At 38.2% G+C, this 16,001-nt stretch overlaps 4 protein-coding genes across 4 annotated transcripts; all 4 read left to right on the top strand.

Moving 5' to 3' along the window:
• The first annotated feature begins 1,164 nt into the window (after positions 1–1,164).
• LOC140779374 (protein STRICTOSIDINE SYNTHASE-LIKE 10-like) lies at positions 1,165–3,069 on the top strand. Its single transcript, XM_073124402.1, has 3 exons — positions 1,165–1,419; positions 1,516–1,782; positions 2,409–3,069. Exons 1-3 carry the CDS (start codon positions 1,217–1,219, stop codon positions 2,893–2,895), a joined length of 957 nt encoding a protein of 318 aa, XP_072980503.1. The 5' UTR covers positions 1,165–1,216; the 3' UTR covers positions 2,896–3,069.
• A 2,617-nt stretch (positions 3,070–5,686) lies between these two features.
• On the top strand, positions 5,687–7,334 carry LOC140777070 (protein STRICTOSIDINE SYNTHASE-LIKE 10-like). The gene is made up of 3 exons (XM_073120970.1): positions 5,687–5,955; positions 6,066–6,332; positions 6,670–7,334. Exons 1-3 carry the CDS (start codon positions 5,687–5,689, stop codon positions 7,148–7,150), a joined length of 1,017 nt encoding a protein of 338 aa, XP_072977071.1. The 3' UTR covers positions 7,151–7,334.
• A 3,804-nt stretch (positions 7,335–11,138) lies between these two features.
• Positions 11,139–12,521, top strand: LOC140777069 (protein STRICTOSIDINE SYNTHASE-LIKE 10-like). The gene is made up of 3 exons (XM_073120969.1): positions 11,139–11,526; positions 11,636–11,902; positions 12,041–12,521. Exons 1-3 carry the CDS (start codon positions 11,258–11,260, stop codon positions 12,519–12,521), a joined length of 1,017 nt encoding a protein of 338 aa, XP_072977070.1. The 5' UTR covers positions 11,139–11,257.
• A 902-nt stretch (positions 12,522–13,423) lies between these two features.
• LOC140778886 (uncharacterized) lies at positions 13,424–15,111 on the top strand. Its single transcript, XM_073123781.1, has 2 exons — positions 13,424–13,855; positions 14,114–15,111. Exons 1-2 carry the CDS (start codon positions 13,524–13,526, stop codon positions 14,922–14,924), a joined length of 1,143 nt encoding a protein of 380 aa, XP_072979882.1. The 5' UTR covers positions 13,424–13,523; the 3' UTR covers positions 14,925–15,111.
• Positions 15,112–16,001: the final 890 nt, after the last annotated feature.

The raw sequence follows: 16,001 nt of genomic DNA, 5'->3' as shown, positions 1-16,001 counted from the left end.
ATCTGCTTGTCTACTGGATTGAATGACGAAGAGGAAACTAGCATGCATTTAAGAAGAAACTATCAACTCCATGGCTTGCATAGAGACTAATCATTTAAGTTATTGTCTCCCAGCTGCCGTCTGTTCCATTCTCTTTTTAACGCTTGAGTTTAGATATGAACAGTCTACCAACTTTCTCTCTCTAGGAATATATTATATATGAACTGTAGCTAGCTCAACTGTTACAACTAATTTGTTGACTTCTTTAATTATATATATATAAGCTCTTCTTCAATATCTTTTATATCTATCTTTTTGAGATAAAAATAAATTTTACTAAGAGTAAAGTAGGAACACTGAAAATTTAAATCCTTTTCTTTTACATATTAGACCCTCAATTTTTCTATTTACCTATATGTCTTTTTAAATTTAATATTTATATGTATACTTTTCTCCTTATTTTTTTTGATAATTATATTATCTTAATAATTTATCAAATAAAAAACATATAAAATAAGAATACAAATATTAATGTCCTTTTATAGTTAACTTAATAAAAAAAATTGACAAAATTTATCCCGAGTCAATACAGGCCACCTAGCTTGTTATTCTTTGAGATCAGGGCTCGAGGGCTGGCCATATGAGAGTGAGTCGACTTCTGTTTCTGTTCTTGGTTTAATATATGTCTGTCTTTAATTTAAGATTGATTTAAACTAAAATATCATAACAAATAGAGATAGAAAATTAAATTTAAATTGAAATCTATCTCCTATAAAAATTAGTAATTAAATTTAAATTATTTAGTATGAAGTGATATCTCATAATTATTACTAAATCATACCTATCACAATTATAATCTTTTTAACTAATATTCTTTTTTCTCGGTATATAAAAATTAACTATCTTTTTAATTAGATTACAAATTTTAGAAGGAAGTATTGAAGTTTTTCAAAGCCACATGGGATCATAACTTTCTGCATTCATATATATATATATATAATAATACAAAGGATATAACTTGTTAGGTGTCACCATTTAAGGCTCAACTGTCTCCGAATAGAAATAACAAAAATGAGGCAATAATGCCATCTCTCTTATCTATATAAGTTTATATAAACTCTCGGGAAGTGTACTCGTTGTAGTTGAACACAACAATACTAAGCCCATGGAAGTAAAGCACTTTACTTGTGTACTCTTCATAGTACTCCTACCTCTTCTTCTTCCTCCTCCTCATTTCATGACCCTCGGTTATGAAACAAAAGCTATTGACAAGTTGCAAAAGATAGCTAAGCTCGTACTTAGCTCCATATCTGGGCCGGAGAGCCTCGCTTTCGACAACTTTGGCAGGGGACCTTACACTGGTGTCTCCAATGGCAGGATCCTCAAATGGCAAGGGAAAGACATAGGCTGGGTTGAGTTTGCCTTTAACTCTAGACACAGGTAAACGTTATTCTTATAAGATAAGTGCTCTCTATAAGAAAGTTAAGATATTAAGTTGCAGGACCTCCTGTTTTAATATCATCTCTCTGCAAACAGGAATGCAGAATGTGCAGTGTTCAACAATGTTCTATTGGAGCGCAAATGTGGGAGGCCATTGGGGTTGCAGTTCCATAGGAAGACCGGTGATCTCTACGTCGCAGATGCCTACTTTGGGCTCTTTAAGGTTGGACCAAAAGGAGGTTTGATGAGAAAGCTCGTATCTAGTGCCGAGGGAGTACCATTCAAGTTTACAAATGGAGTTGATATTGATCAGGAGACTGGGGTGGTGTACTTCACCGATAGCAGCACACGTTTCGATAGGAGGTGACACGTTCATCTACTCCCATATACACGTATATATTTTTCTGTACGAATAGCCTTAAAAGTTTATGTGCAAAAAAAAGTTGGACATATATAATACTATTTCTTAATCTTAGATCATATAGATAGACAATGACTTATATTGCTAGTTTAAAGTGTATTAGACTAAAAAGAAAGTTTGAGACGACTAGTTTTGGTTAAAAACTCGGTCAATCTCCTGATAACATGGAAATTCCAACCGTCGTATTATTGTCGTGCTCACTGTTGTACAAAAGATCTTAACATCACGTCACATTTAATTTGTTTCCACGTTCCCTCTGTCAGCCGACCTTTTATTGACTTCTTTGAACGAATTAATTTCCTCGCTTCTACCGTTCTACGTCTACGTGTACGTGTACTCACGGACGAACGACTCCTTGGAGACAATTCTATTCGACCTCTTCCTGGCCAAATGCATGCTTGTCTTACACCTTATACTAATACTCTATTACTCTTATGTGTATGTATGCCCCTTGAAAATCTTTTATTTACTCTACCCTTGTGTTTGTATAGATAGTTTTCAAACAAATTAATGATAGAAATACCTTAATCTTGTTTGCATTTTTTTGTTGTTTTCTCTCGATCGACAGTGAGCACATATTGGTGGTGCTCTCCGGAGATGTCACAGGGAGGCTTCTGAAGTACGAGCCCCAGACAAAACAGGTAACAGTTCTAAAGAAGAACCTCGCCTTCCCCAACGGCGTCGCCATTAGCGACGACAACACCTACCTCCTCGTCGCCGAGAGCTCGCCGTGCAGGATCCTCAAGTACTGGCTCCGAGGTCCCAAAACTGGAGAGTTTGAACTCTTCGCAGAGTTACCCGGATACCCAGATAACATCAAGAGGAACTCGAGAGGCGAGTTTTGGGTGGCAATCCGGAAGAAGGTTCAACTCAATGGCTTGAGCTCCAGCTCGGATTTGGACAATCCGGTGGCGTTGAGGTTGAGCAAGGAGGGGAAGGTCTTGGAGGTTTTGGAGGGAGGAATCTTTACGTCTTTAAGTGAGGTGGAAGAAAGAGATGGGACGCTGTGGTTGGGCTCCGTCGAGATGCCGTATGTTGGTGTTTACAAAGCTTAACAAAAGCACACCATTAATTTTATATGCATCACTTTGTCCTTTGCAACAGCAATAGTGGGGCTCAGTGGAGAAACAGCGAACGTTCTCTGCTTACTTTAAAATTAGGCTTAGGTTTGGGAGTGTTTAAGAATTCTTTTTTTTCAGTTTTAACGTATGGTTGCAAAAAATAGATTAGGAAAATGACTTCTTTATCTATTGACTCTTTTAAAATAAATTACTTTATTGAAATAAGTCATTAATTTGATTAAACTAGCAATCAAACAAATTCTTAGTGTGAATACGTTACGGGACACCACTATGGAGGCCTAGCTCCCAACTACAATGTGCACCGTATGCATAAAGTCAACCTAATCATCACAGGAAGCTTCATACCGAGTAAAGTCAACTAAACCGGTTCACATAATATCATTACATAGCAGAGAGAGAGAGAGAGAGAGAGAGGAATGTCTCCTAAGGATTCCTCCTCCGGCTATCTCGTCGTCGACGAAGACAAATCCGAGACGTCGAATCCTCGTTCCTTTGGAGATGCTGCTGAGATGGCACGACGAGAGTTCGCGATCTTCATTTCCCTCAAACAAGATCCCTGTCTTCGAAAAGCTTATGTTACTTCCCAACTCTTATTCCAAATTCTACGTGGAACCTCATGAGGTAAACAAATATTAGCTTTAGAAAAATTAAGCAAACTAAGAACTTTCTTAATTATTTATCTATGCCAGTATCCAAAATTCAAATTGGATTGGATTCCCAGGAAAGTGTCAACATGTTCGAAGGAGGAAGACATGAGCACATGCTGCTTTAATTCGCCGGTGCATAAATGACGTGCAGCCGGAGGTGTTTGATCACAGAGATCTCATAAAGGCATGCAGATTCACCGCCATGTCCGTAGCTTCCGATGGCTTCCCCTCCATCCATATTTAGGAAGAAATATTGGAAACTCCACTCCTCTCAGCCCAAGAACTACTACTTAAGGTGAGGCTTCGGGACTCAACGATCGACGCTCTTCTTTCCCCTCCCTCTTCCCGAATTGGACTTCCCAGTATCATCCATCGGAAAGTGGTACTGCCCCCTTGGGCTGGGGGATGGTTACGTGACACCACAAGTCTTCCATCTAAAATAAGAGAATATATCTTTTATGCTCAACCAGCCATCCATGGGCTAAGCCTAAGTCATATAGATGAACAAAATAAAGATCACCTTATTGATAAAAAGAAAAATTGATGGTAAAAGAATATTTTAAGAGTATCAAATCACTAACTTGTTTGTAGATCTCTGTCATATTACCCGGAAAATAATTGATCATGGGATATATAAATTTATTACATGAAGTTCTAATTTTACATGAATCTTCAACGACTACATTTTTTAATTTGATTATTTTGATGTCTTTAAAGATCATATTGAACTGCTACATTGTTTGAAAAAAAGAAGCATTTGCCTTTAATCACATGACATTATGTGAAGGTATTGTAATGCGTGCTCAATAAATTACAGCGTGATATATTGGACTTGTTCCAAGGCCGTTTATTAATTAAAAATTGACTTATAAATCGTTCATAAAATAAATCTTTTATTTTATATATATATATATATTCAGATAGTAGTGTAAATGAGTTGAGTTTAAACTAGAACAGGCTTAAAATTAATTTCGAATTGTCTAAAAATGTTTAGGCTTGATTCAGCAGACCAAGTCGGCCTGAGTTCGTGCTTGATTAGAGGAGGACGAGGTAGAGGAGGCCAGAAGAGGAGAGGGTCAATGAAGAGAAAAAGACGACAATGACTTGCCGACGGAGTATAATGAGATCAGATGAGGAGGTGAAGGAGGAGGAGGACGAGGAGGTGAAGGAGGAGGAAGATGAGGAGGATGATGAAGGAGGAGGTGTTAGAAGAGGCCAGATGAACTAGTTGATAGAGAGAAATAGGAAAAAAAAAGAGAGAAGATTAAGTGTTGAGTTTGTTGAGAGTTTTTATTAGATTTAGGGTTAGGATTAAATAAGAATAGAATAATAATAGCCATTAAATTAAAGATCTAATAATTATTAATATATTTATATATAATATATAATTAATATTAATAAATATTATATTTAAACGTGCCAGTCGAGTCGAGCCTTAAAATAAGGCTGAAACTTAAGCTCGGCTTAAAATACAAATCAAATCTTAAAATATGACTCAAGCCAGACTCAACTTACACCAAATTAAATCGAGTTTGATCTCCAGCCGCTAGTTTATTTTGACACCACTAGTTGCAGGGCCTCCATATACGTTGGCAGGCCGTACAATTTGTACTTTCAGAGCAAATTACACATTTATGTTTATCTTTTTTTTCTAGTTACGTCATGTATCAACAAAAGTCGTACTTTAATTCTATATAGCAATCTTTATCTGGACGGGTCGTGGAGGGAGGCAATATATATATATATATATATATATAATTTGACAACAAGATAGACATAAAGAGAATCAAATTTAAATTGAAGTCTATATCCCATATCCCGTAAAGATAAATAATCAAATAAACTTATAATTCAAACTTGATCATATCTATTACAATCACATATAGAAAAAAAGAAATCTTAATAAAAAAAAGAGAGTAATTATTATTGTCGTTGGATTATGATTATAAATTTATCACAACCACACAAATCATAACTTAACTTTCATCGGTATATATTTAGATAAGGGGGACAAGATTTAGATAGAATTTAACTCTAACCATCTACAACTAAACCTCTTACCTATATAAGCTTAAATAAACTCTTTGGAAGTGTATACTTTCCTTGTAGTTAGAACAATGGAAGTAAAGCGCTTGACTTGTCTCCTCTCCATAGTGCTCCTACTTCTTCTTCTCCCTCCTCCCTTGGCTTTTAGTTATGAAACAAAGGCTATTGACAAGCTACAGAGCATCGACAAGATAGAACTTAGCTCCGTATCTGGGCCGGAGAGCCTCGCCTTCGACAACTTCGGCGAGGGGCCTTACACCGGTGTCTCTAATGGCAAGGTCCTCAAGTGGCAAGGGAAAGACGTAGGTTGGGCTGAGTTTGCCTTTAACTCTAGACACAGGTAATGTTTATTTTATAAGATAAGTACCCTCGATCAATAAGAAAGTTAAGATATTAAGTTATGTGACCTACTTTTATGGGTCAAATTAAATATTTTTTCTCTACAAGCAGGAATGCAGAATGTGGAGTGTACAACAATGTTCTATTTGAGAGCAGGTGTGGGAGGCCATTGGGGTTGCGATTCCACAACAAGACTGGCGATCTCTATGTCGCAGATGCCTACTTTGGGCTCTTCAAGGTTGGACCAAATGGAGGTTTGATGAGCGAGCTTGCATCCGGTGCTGAGGGAGTGCCTTTTACGTTCACAAACGGACTCGATATTGATCAAGAGACAGGGGTGGTGTACTTCACCGATAGCAGCATGCATTTTCCTAGGAGGTAATCGACTCCTATACATACGTATGGGTTTTTATTTATTTAATTACTTGTATAACCTAAAAGTAGGTCATGCAAGTTTTCTTTGAGATTAGAAATTAGAAAAGACAGAGATAACTTTAACTAAGCAATATATGAAAAATATAATACATATACTTTTATCCTTTTATATTTACAATATGTTATCTTTTATATTTACAACAGAGATAACTTCTTTAAACTTTGATTTGTTTTAAGAATTTCCTCTTTGTAGGCAAATTCTTATTTATTACTTTTATGTATGCCTTTTGAATTTGAATATTAATTTATTTATTTTTTGTCTGGATCGACACTTGGACAGTGAGAACGCATTGGTGGTGATCTCCGGAGATGCCACAGGGAGGCTTATGAAGTACGATCCCCAGACCGAAAAGGTAACAGTCCTAAAGAAGAACCTCGTGTACCCCAACGGCGTCGCCATTAGCGACGACAACACCTACCTCCTCGTCGCCGAGAGCACGCCGTGCAGGATCCTCAAGTACTGGCTCCAAGGTCCCAAAACTGGACAACTTGAACACTTCGCAGATTTGCCCGGATACCCAGATAACATCAAGAGGAACTCGAGAGGCGAGTTTTGGGTGGCAATGGGGAAGAAGGCTCAGCCCAATGGATTGACCTCCAGATCGGCGTTGGACAATCCGGTGGCGTTGAGGTTGAGCAAGGAGGGGAAAGTCTTGGAGATTTTGGACGGAGATATATCCCTAAGTGAGGTCCAAGAAAGAGATGGGACGCTATGGTTCGGCTCCGTGGAGATGTCGTACATCGGTGTTTACAAAGCTTAACAGAGATCAGCCGCATCATTTTGTCTCAACATCAACGATACAGACAGCTAAATCTGTTCCGTTCTCTGCTTAATTACTTTTAAATTTGTGCTTAAATGTTAGGATTAGGTTAGGGGGTGTTTAAGAGAACTTTCAATTTTAATGTTTGGTTGCAAACATAAATTAGAACAATGACTTCTTTATCTGTTGAAATTAACTTCAGTCTTTTCTTTTTTAACTTTCTCTTTTGAATTACATTACTGAAATAAGTCATTTGATTAAACTAGCAATCAAGAACACTCTTTGTGGTGAATACGTTATGTGACACCACCATGGAGGCCTAGCTCCAACTACATACAATGTGCACCATCTGGATAATGATCATCAGAGGAAGCTTCATACTATGCACATCTGAACCGTGTCAATAAAGTCAACTAAACTGGTTCACATGATATCATACATAGCTTAATAAGAAGATTAGATAACAACAGTTCAATTAATTTCCTTGCACACTGCTGTTGCCTGCTTCATCCCTGTCTTAGATAAGCCGCCGCCGTGCAATCAATATTACGTCGTCGGGAGAAAGGGTAAGCATCTTTTAGATCTTGATGTTCTTCACCCTTTTTTTTTATCTGGTGGATATTTTTTTTTTTTTCCTTATATCTACTATCACAAACATAACCACAAGTTTAAGATGGTTGGACAAATTAACTAGTGGAAAATGCAGATGAGCGGTCACATGATCTTTATGAACTCAAACAAGTTAAGTAAATCAAAATCTCCAAAAAGAGTGAATAACTACTGCATATTATAAATTTACAAATCTAATCAACAGGAGGAGAGGGATGAGCTAATCGTGAGATACATGCTAGAGTCATGGCATCATTAATGTGTTACTCGCTACTCTTTTGACTAATAAGGAATCATTTATGGATAATTGATAATACCCACAAGCAACTCATAGTTTAATTGTATCACAATGATATACAAGTTTAACGGAAGTAATTGAGAGACTAAACCTAGAATTCAGTTGATCTTGGCACTGCTGTGCCAACACATAGTACACTGCACAGCCACTGAGTCACGACAGGCCAAGCTGACACAGAGCGGCCACCGAAATTTAGGGGTAACAATCGGTCGGGTTAGTCGGATTTGGGTCAGATTCAGGTCCGGTTAAGATAGTACTAACACGAACACGATACACGACCCGTTTAACCCATTTAATAAATAAATTATATTTTTTATATAACCCGGTTAACCCGACACAACCCGTTTAATAAATATATTATATTTTTTATTCAGCCCATTTAACCATCCGTTTAATCCGTCAATACAACCCATTTAACTTAACATCCATTTAACTCGTGTAATACAACACCCACAAAGACAAAATATCACACATTTACACGAATCTAGTATAATTTACAATATTGTAAGAAGATTTAGTAAAAATAAATTCAAATTGGCTCAAGCTTCAATGTTGGTGTTGGCGAAGCGGCAGCGGTGGAGGCAAGGCTTCTGGAGCTGACTCCCATGGCGCGAGCTCCAGATCTGCCGAGGAAGACGAGGCTGTCGGTGCGGCTAGGGACGGAGAGGGGGTTGGAGAAGAGTGAACATAGCAAAGAGAGGAGGGGAGGGCAGGCGGAGATGGGATTAGCGACGGGGATGGAGGCACCGTGGCAAGTAGAGACAAGGACGGAGGCACCACGACAGACGATTACGACAGGCGGAGAAGGGGAGCGGGGACAGTAGCACGGCGGCAGGCAGAGACTACAGCACCGCGAAGAGCGAAGACGGGGAGAGGAGACTCGACGGTAGGCGGAGATGGAGAGTGGAGATAGTAGGCGAAGACGAGGAGTGGAGATGGCAAGCGGAGATGCGGAGTGGAGACGGCAAGAGGCAGGCGGAGACGTGGGAGGCGGCAGGCGAAGACGCGGTGGCAGATAATCGCCGTTGGAGAGAGAGAGATAGGGGCAAATTTTTTTGAAATGTTAAGGCAGAGACGACTGGAGGAGTAGACAGTGAAGAGTGGAGAGGTTAGGTTACTTTATAATATATATATATATATATATATTATAAATGGGTTGGCGGGTTGATTTGACCTAACTCGACCCAACTCGACTCGTATAACTAAACGAGGCAAACAGGTCGTAACGGGTAAGTTATATAAACCCGAACACGACCCGTTTATTAAACATGTTAGGCGGGTTGACCCGTTTATGACCCGAATCCGATTATACCAAACCTAAACCTGATTAAATGCCGGGTTATCGGGTCGGATCAAATTTTGCCTCTAGCTGATTAAAAAGATGAAAACAATATAATGCTAATCTAATCAAGGTTAACAGGAACAAATGAACAAAACTAGGCTGGTTCTTAGTAGTAGTTGTTTAATTGGCATTAGACATACACATACCTATCATGTTTGTTTACGGATGTGATTTTTCTAAAGCCCTGGGGTGAGCTGCTCTGCTCTTGTTTTATCAAACCAAACCTATCCCACTGGTCTTGAAGGTGAAGCAACTGTTGGTTCAATTTCCTCTGTTGCTTTTTTTTCTTTTCCATGCCAATTGAAATAGAAAATCCTTTTGCAGTTTTGCTATTTGGGACATGAAAGTACTCTCTTCCTTTTCTTCACATGACCGTCCATCTATTCTATTTATTTTTCATACATATGACAAGATCAACAAATAATCTTTAGTACAAGATCATTAGACACATAGCATAGCCAATATAGTCATCACAACTTCACCAACTATGGCAGTAAAAATGAGAAAGAAAATGATTGGCGAGCAATCAGAAACAATAAGTGTAAGTTGCACCAATATATGACAATTAGAAGTTAGAACAAGACATTCTTTAAGGAACCAGTGGCATGCTATACTGAAGTTCTTGCATATGAAAAGTGGGCATGGAATTGACCAACTCATAACAATAGACATAAGATGGACATACTTGCAGATCTTCTTAAATAGTACATATCCGAACTACAACCAGTTAACAGAATCAAGAAACAGCAGTTCTTAAATATGCAAGATCTCTATATGCACACAGGAGATTGATGGAACCCTACCTCAGGATGCGCTCCCAAAGAAGAATTCGCGGACGAACAGGGATATTTCGCGTAGGGATTATGATTGAAACCTACGAGCTCTTGCTAAGATCTTTCTTTCTTTTGCCCTTCTTCGCCATCCCCTCGGCGACGGGATTTGTAATATTAATTTGCAATAAGAGGTCTTTTTTGAAAAATTAAAATAAAATCATCGCCGGTTCATGGACAGCTGCATCCTAGTCCTAGAAGAAGAAGCCGAGATCGACCATCTCCAGTGCAGCGAATCACAGCCGTTAGCTTTGTTTTGTTTCTTGATTAGCTCTAATTGCAAGTATCTAAGTTAATCTTCCAATTTATTATTTTTTTTTAAAAAAATATTAGTAGTGCAAATCATGGGATTCCATGAAATAAACACCATATTAGTGGTTCAAAATATTAGGCTTAGGTTAGTGTTACTCCTCGGGCCGGGGATGGTCAACTAGGCCCAATTTGAATCCGTTCCGTCCCCGGCCTAAGCTTATATCATTTAGATAAACAAAATATAGATCGCCTTATTGATAAAATTTGATGGTAAAAGTATCAATTCACTAACTAGTTTGTCGATCTCGATCATATTTACAGCTTAGTAATTTATTAAATTAAAGATAGATACAATCAGAATAAGAATATTTTTTTAATTATTTATATATATATTTCTTATTAGTTTAAGATTGATTTAAACTCGAATTTGTTAATAAGATAGAGATAAAGAGAATCAAATTTAAATCGAAGTCTATCTCCTGTAAAGATGAAGAATCAAATAAACTTATAATTCAAACTTGATCATATCTATTACAATCACATATAGAAAAAAAATCTTAATAAAAAAAACAAGAGTAATTATTATTGTCGTTGGATTATGATTATGAATTTATCACAACCACACAAATCAGAATTTAACTTTCATCCGTATATATTTAGATAAGGGGGACAAGATTTAGATAGAATTTAACTGTAACCATCTACAACTAAACCTCTTATCTATATAAGCTTAAATAAACTCTTTGGAAGTGTATACTTTCCTTGTAGTTAGAACAATGGAAGTAAAGCGCTTGACTTGTCTCCTCTCCATAGTGCTCCTACTTCTTCTTCTCCCTCCTCCCTTGGCTTTTAGTTATGAAACAAAGGCTATTGACAAGCTACAGAGCATCGACAAGATAGAACTTAGCTCCGTATCTGGGCCGGAGAGCCTCGCCTTCGACAACTTCGGCGAGGGGCCTTACACCGGTGTCTCTAATGGCAAGGTCCTCAAGTGGCAAGGGAAAGACGTAGGCTGGGCTGAGTTTGCCTTTAACTCTAGACACAGGTAATGTTATTTTATAAGATAAGTACCATCGATCAATAAGAAAGTTAAGATATTAAGTTGCATGACCTACTTTTATGGGTCAAATTAAATATTTTTTCTCTACAAGCAGGAATGCAGAATGTGGAGTGTACAACAATGTTCTATTTGAGAGCAGGTGTGGGAGGCCATTGGGGTTGCGATTCCACAACAAGACTGGCGATCTCTATGTCGCAGATGCCTACTTTGGGCTCTTCAAGGTTGGACCAAACGGAGGTTTGATGAGCGAGCTTGCATCCGGTGCTGAGGGAGTGCCTTTTACGTTCACAAACGGACTCGATATTGATCAAGAGACAGGGGTGGTGTACTTCACCGATAGCAGCATGCATTTTCCCAGGAGGTAATCTACTCCTTTAAACTTTGATTTGTTTTAAGAATTTCCTCTTTGTAGGCAAATTCTTATTTATTACTTTTATGTATGCCTTTTGAATTTGAATATTAATTTATTTATTTTTTGTCTGGATCGACACTTGGACAGTGAGAACGCATTGGTGGTGATCTCCGGAGATGCCACAGGGAGGCTTATGAAGTACGATCCCCAGACCGAAAAGGTAACAGTCCTAAAGAAGAACCTCGTGTACCCCAACGGCGTCGCCATTAGCGACGACAACACCTACCTCCTCGTCGCCGAGAGCACGCCGTGCAGGATCCTCAAGTACTGGCTCCAAGGTCCCAAAACTGGACAACTTGAACACTTCGCAGATTTGCCCGGATACCCAGATAACATCAAGAGGAACTCGAGAGGCGAGTTTTGGGTGGCAATGGGGAAGAAGGCTCAGCCCAATGGATTGACCTCCAGATCGGCGTTGGACAATCCGGTGGCGTTGAGGTTGAGCAAGGAGGGGAAAGTCTTGGAGATTTTGGACGGAGATATATCCCTAAGTGAGGTCCAAGAAAGAGATGGGACGCTATGGTTCGGCTCCGTGGAGATGTCGTACATCGGTGTTTACAAAGCTTAACAGAGCTCAGCCGCATCATTTTGTCTCAACATCAACGATACAGACAGCTAAATCTGTTCCGTTCTCTGCTTAATTACTTTTAAATTTGTGCTTAAATGTTAGGATTAGGTTAGGGGGTGTTTAAGAAAACTTTCAATTTTAATGTTTGGTTTCAAACATAAATTAGAACAATGACTTCTTTATCTGTTGAAATTAACTTCAGTCTTTTCTTTTTTAACTTTCTCTTTTGAATTACATTACTGAAATAAGTCATTTGATTAAACTAGCAATCAAGAACACTCTTTGTGGTGAATACGTTATGTGACACCACTATGGAGGCCTAGCTCCAACGACATACAATGTGCACCATGCGGATAATGATCATCAGAGAAAGCTTCATACTATGTACATCTGAACCGTGTTCATAAAGTCAACTAAACTGGAGTAAAGAGCTCATTTAAAAAATAATAATAATGAATATTTATTTTAGAATTGATATTATTCTAAGAGGGCTAAAGGTAGGACCAAATGAGAACTATTAATTCCAAAAAATAATGAGGCATGTATGGTAGATGGTAGTCTATATATGTACGTATCCGGTTGATGATTCGAGTTATTAATTGCTTTTGTTGCCTGTTGACTTTTCCGATGGTGTTTGATCAAACACCTAGCACTTTAAGAATATAAAAACACGTACCATTTGACTTTGCTCTCTTCGCAGTTGACTAATAATCTTCACAGATAACTTCATTGCCAAGTTGTTAAGAAAACGTCTACAGTCGACTAATCATCACACGAAACTTCCGGGCCAAGTTATTTATTAGAAAACGACGAGTTGTAAACTAATCATCACAGGAAACTTCATGAGATCCGATGTTCATGGACAAAGTCTCCGTTCTCAGCTAGCTAGCCTTTCAGCCGTTATTAACCACAAGATATCAATATCATCTTCGTCTCCATCAATTCAATTCCTTTAACAAAGATCGGAGAGTTAACAAAAGTAAGAAAGAAAGAAAGAAAGAAATGTATGCAACAAAGCCACTGTCCATCTTCAGAAGCCAAGCTGAGGCCTCCTCCCAGCTGCCTCCTGAGGATTCCTCCTCCGCGGCCTGTCATCTCGTCGTCAAAGAAGATGAGCCCGACGTTGAGACTACCTGCTGTTGGGGATTCTGCAAAGACACGAGAGTTCGCGATCTCCCGTTCCCTCAAAACAAGATCCTCACGGTTTCATACTCGGAGCAACAAGGCGAGAATAGAAGACACTACACTGCTGTTGCCTACTTCATCCCTGTCTTAGATAAGCCTCTGTCGTCCAATCAATATTACGTTGTCGTCGCCAAAGGAAGGAAGAAAGGGTAAGCATATCTTACTTTGCAAACTCTTATTCAAAATTCAAAATAGATTTTAATTGAAACTAAGAAATTCTTATGGTAATTAAACAAAAAATTTGGAAGTTTCAAATCAGCAAAACAATGGCAAAGACACGAGAGTTCTTATGGTAATTAAACAAAAAATTGCCTTGAAATTTGGAAGTTTCCAATTAGCCAAACAATGGCGAATGTGTTAATTACAATGAAAAATATAATATGTTGTTGAATTAATTGAATTCTCAGGAAAGTGTACACATGTTCTACTGAGGAGGAGATGACCACATGCTGCTTTTGCCGGTGCATAAACGATGTGCAGCCGAAGGTGTTTGATGACAGAGATGTCTACCAACGCATGGAGATTATAAGCCATAAAGGCAGATTCACCGCCAAGTCGGTAGCTTCCGACGGCTTCCCTCCAACCATATTTAGGAAGAAATATTGGAAACTTCACGCGTCTCAGCCCAAGGACTACAACTTAGGTGAGGCTGCGGGACTCAACGACGCTCTTCGTTCGCGTCTTCCCGAATTAGACTTCCCGATATCCTCCATCGGAAAGTGGTACTGCCCCTTCGTCTTCGTGAAGGAGGCGAGGAGCTTAAAAGAACAGATGAGCAAGGCCACGTTTTATGAGGTGAGTTTGGATCGATCCTGGGAGGAAGTGTACGTGCTTGAGAATTTCCATGGGGATGCAAAGGTTGTTCAAATGAAAGCTACCACTCGAAGCAAAAGAGTTCTCTTGGATGGGCAAGAAGCAGTTCAAGAAGGCCAAGCTGATGGGTTTGTTTGGTTTAAGAATGTGATGGGTTCCAACGGGGAAAGAGTTGGGTTGAGTCTGGTTGTATGGGAGAGAATGAGATGGGAGGAGAGTAGAGCAGGGTGGGTTGAAAGCGATGAGGTGGTGGAGAAGGTGGAGGAATACGGAGGGTCAAATTTGTGGAAGAAATATAGGTGTTATGTGTTGATGGAGAGGTTTGTGTTCAAGAGGATGGATGGGAGCTATGCGTTGACCTTTGAGTTTAGACACAACAATAAAGTCAGGACCAAATGGGACTGATCAATTCCAGAATTATTCAAGCATGGTAGTCTATATATGTACGTATTGGGTTGGTGATTCAAGTTATTAATCACATGAGTGTTTGTATTTGTGAGCAGTGTGAATTATTATATGTATATTTGATTGGCCTATTTATTTTATTTACATCACAAGTATACTTTTGTTACTTGTTGACCTTTCCATGAATATCTACTTGACTAAACAATTACATACAGTGGATAAATTCCATATATATTACCCCATATCTAACTGCTCTCTTTTCTCATCAAAGTCATCCTATACGTATAGAAAGAAAAGTAGGCAAAGTTATGTCCACAATATATTTGCGTAACAGCCCTCACGCCGTCTCCGAGCAGCCATCGATCGGATGGCCCAAACTCCGGCATTCTTGTCATCGACGACGAAGTAGAAGAATTCAATGATCGATAGATGACCTCCCTTTCTCTTAGAACCTATTGATCAAAAGGATGATTATAATGGGGAGGTGGAAAAGTATGATATAATTCTACTCATTAATTTTTTTAAACTCTTTTTTAACCATGTATTTAGATGTCTATATACTTATATTATTTTTTCTTAATTCAGAGGAGTATATATGAATTTTTTCATAGTTTAGAAGAGGTATATATACGTGGATAATAAAAAATTTTATAAACTATATATAAAAATAATAATAGTTTAAAGATCTAAATAGAATTATTTCTAATTAATTTACAAACAAAGATGAATGGGAGCTTGTCTTGACGCATGATTTTAAATTTATCAAGATCAAAAGGAAGTGAAAGTTGTCATTCTAAGTATTAATTTGTTGTAATTTTTTTCAAACTATTGAGTTTGCTTACCTAAAGAAGATCATAATTAATTAAATAATTTAGCAACTCTCTTGTTTATGATTTATCAAACATGTTAGTGTGATTGGAAATTAAGGAAGCCATGATTTAGGCACAATATGTCTTCCATCAGAGGGATACGATTTAGATATATATATATATATATGTCCTATCAAGTTATTAACAGATTGATATAAATTTCATGTTTTGCTTCATTATAATGTTCTCTAGAAAACAAGCCAAAATA

This window comes from Typha angustifolia, chromosome 15 (genome assembly GCF_048772165.1).
Source record: "Typha angustifolia cultivar Huaian chromosome 15, ASM4877216v1, whole genome shotgun sequence".
NCBI lineage: Eukaryota > Viridiplantae > Streptophyta > Magnoliopsida > Poales > Typhaceae > Typha > Typha angustifolia.
The sequence above is the reverse complement of the archived record's forward strand: the minus strand, read 5'-3'. Positions and strand labels throughout refer to the sequence as shown.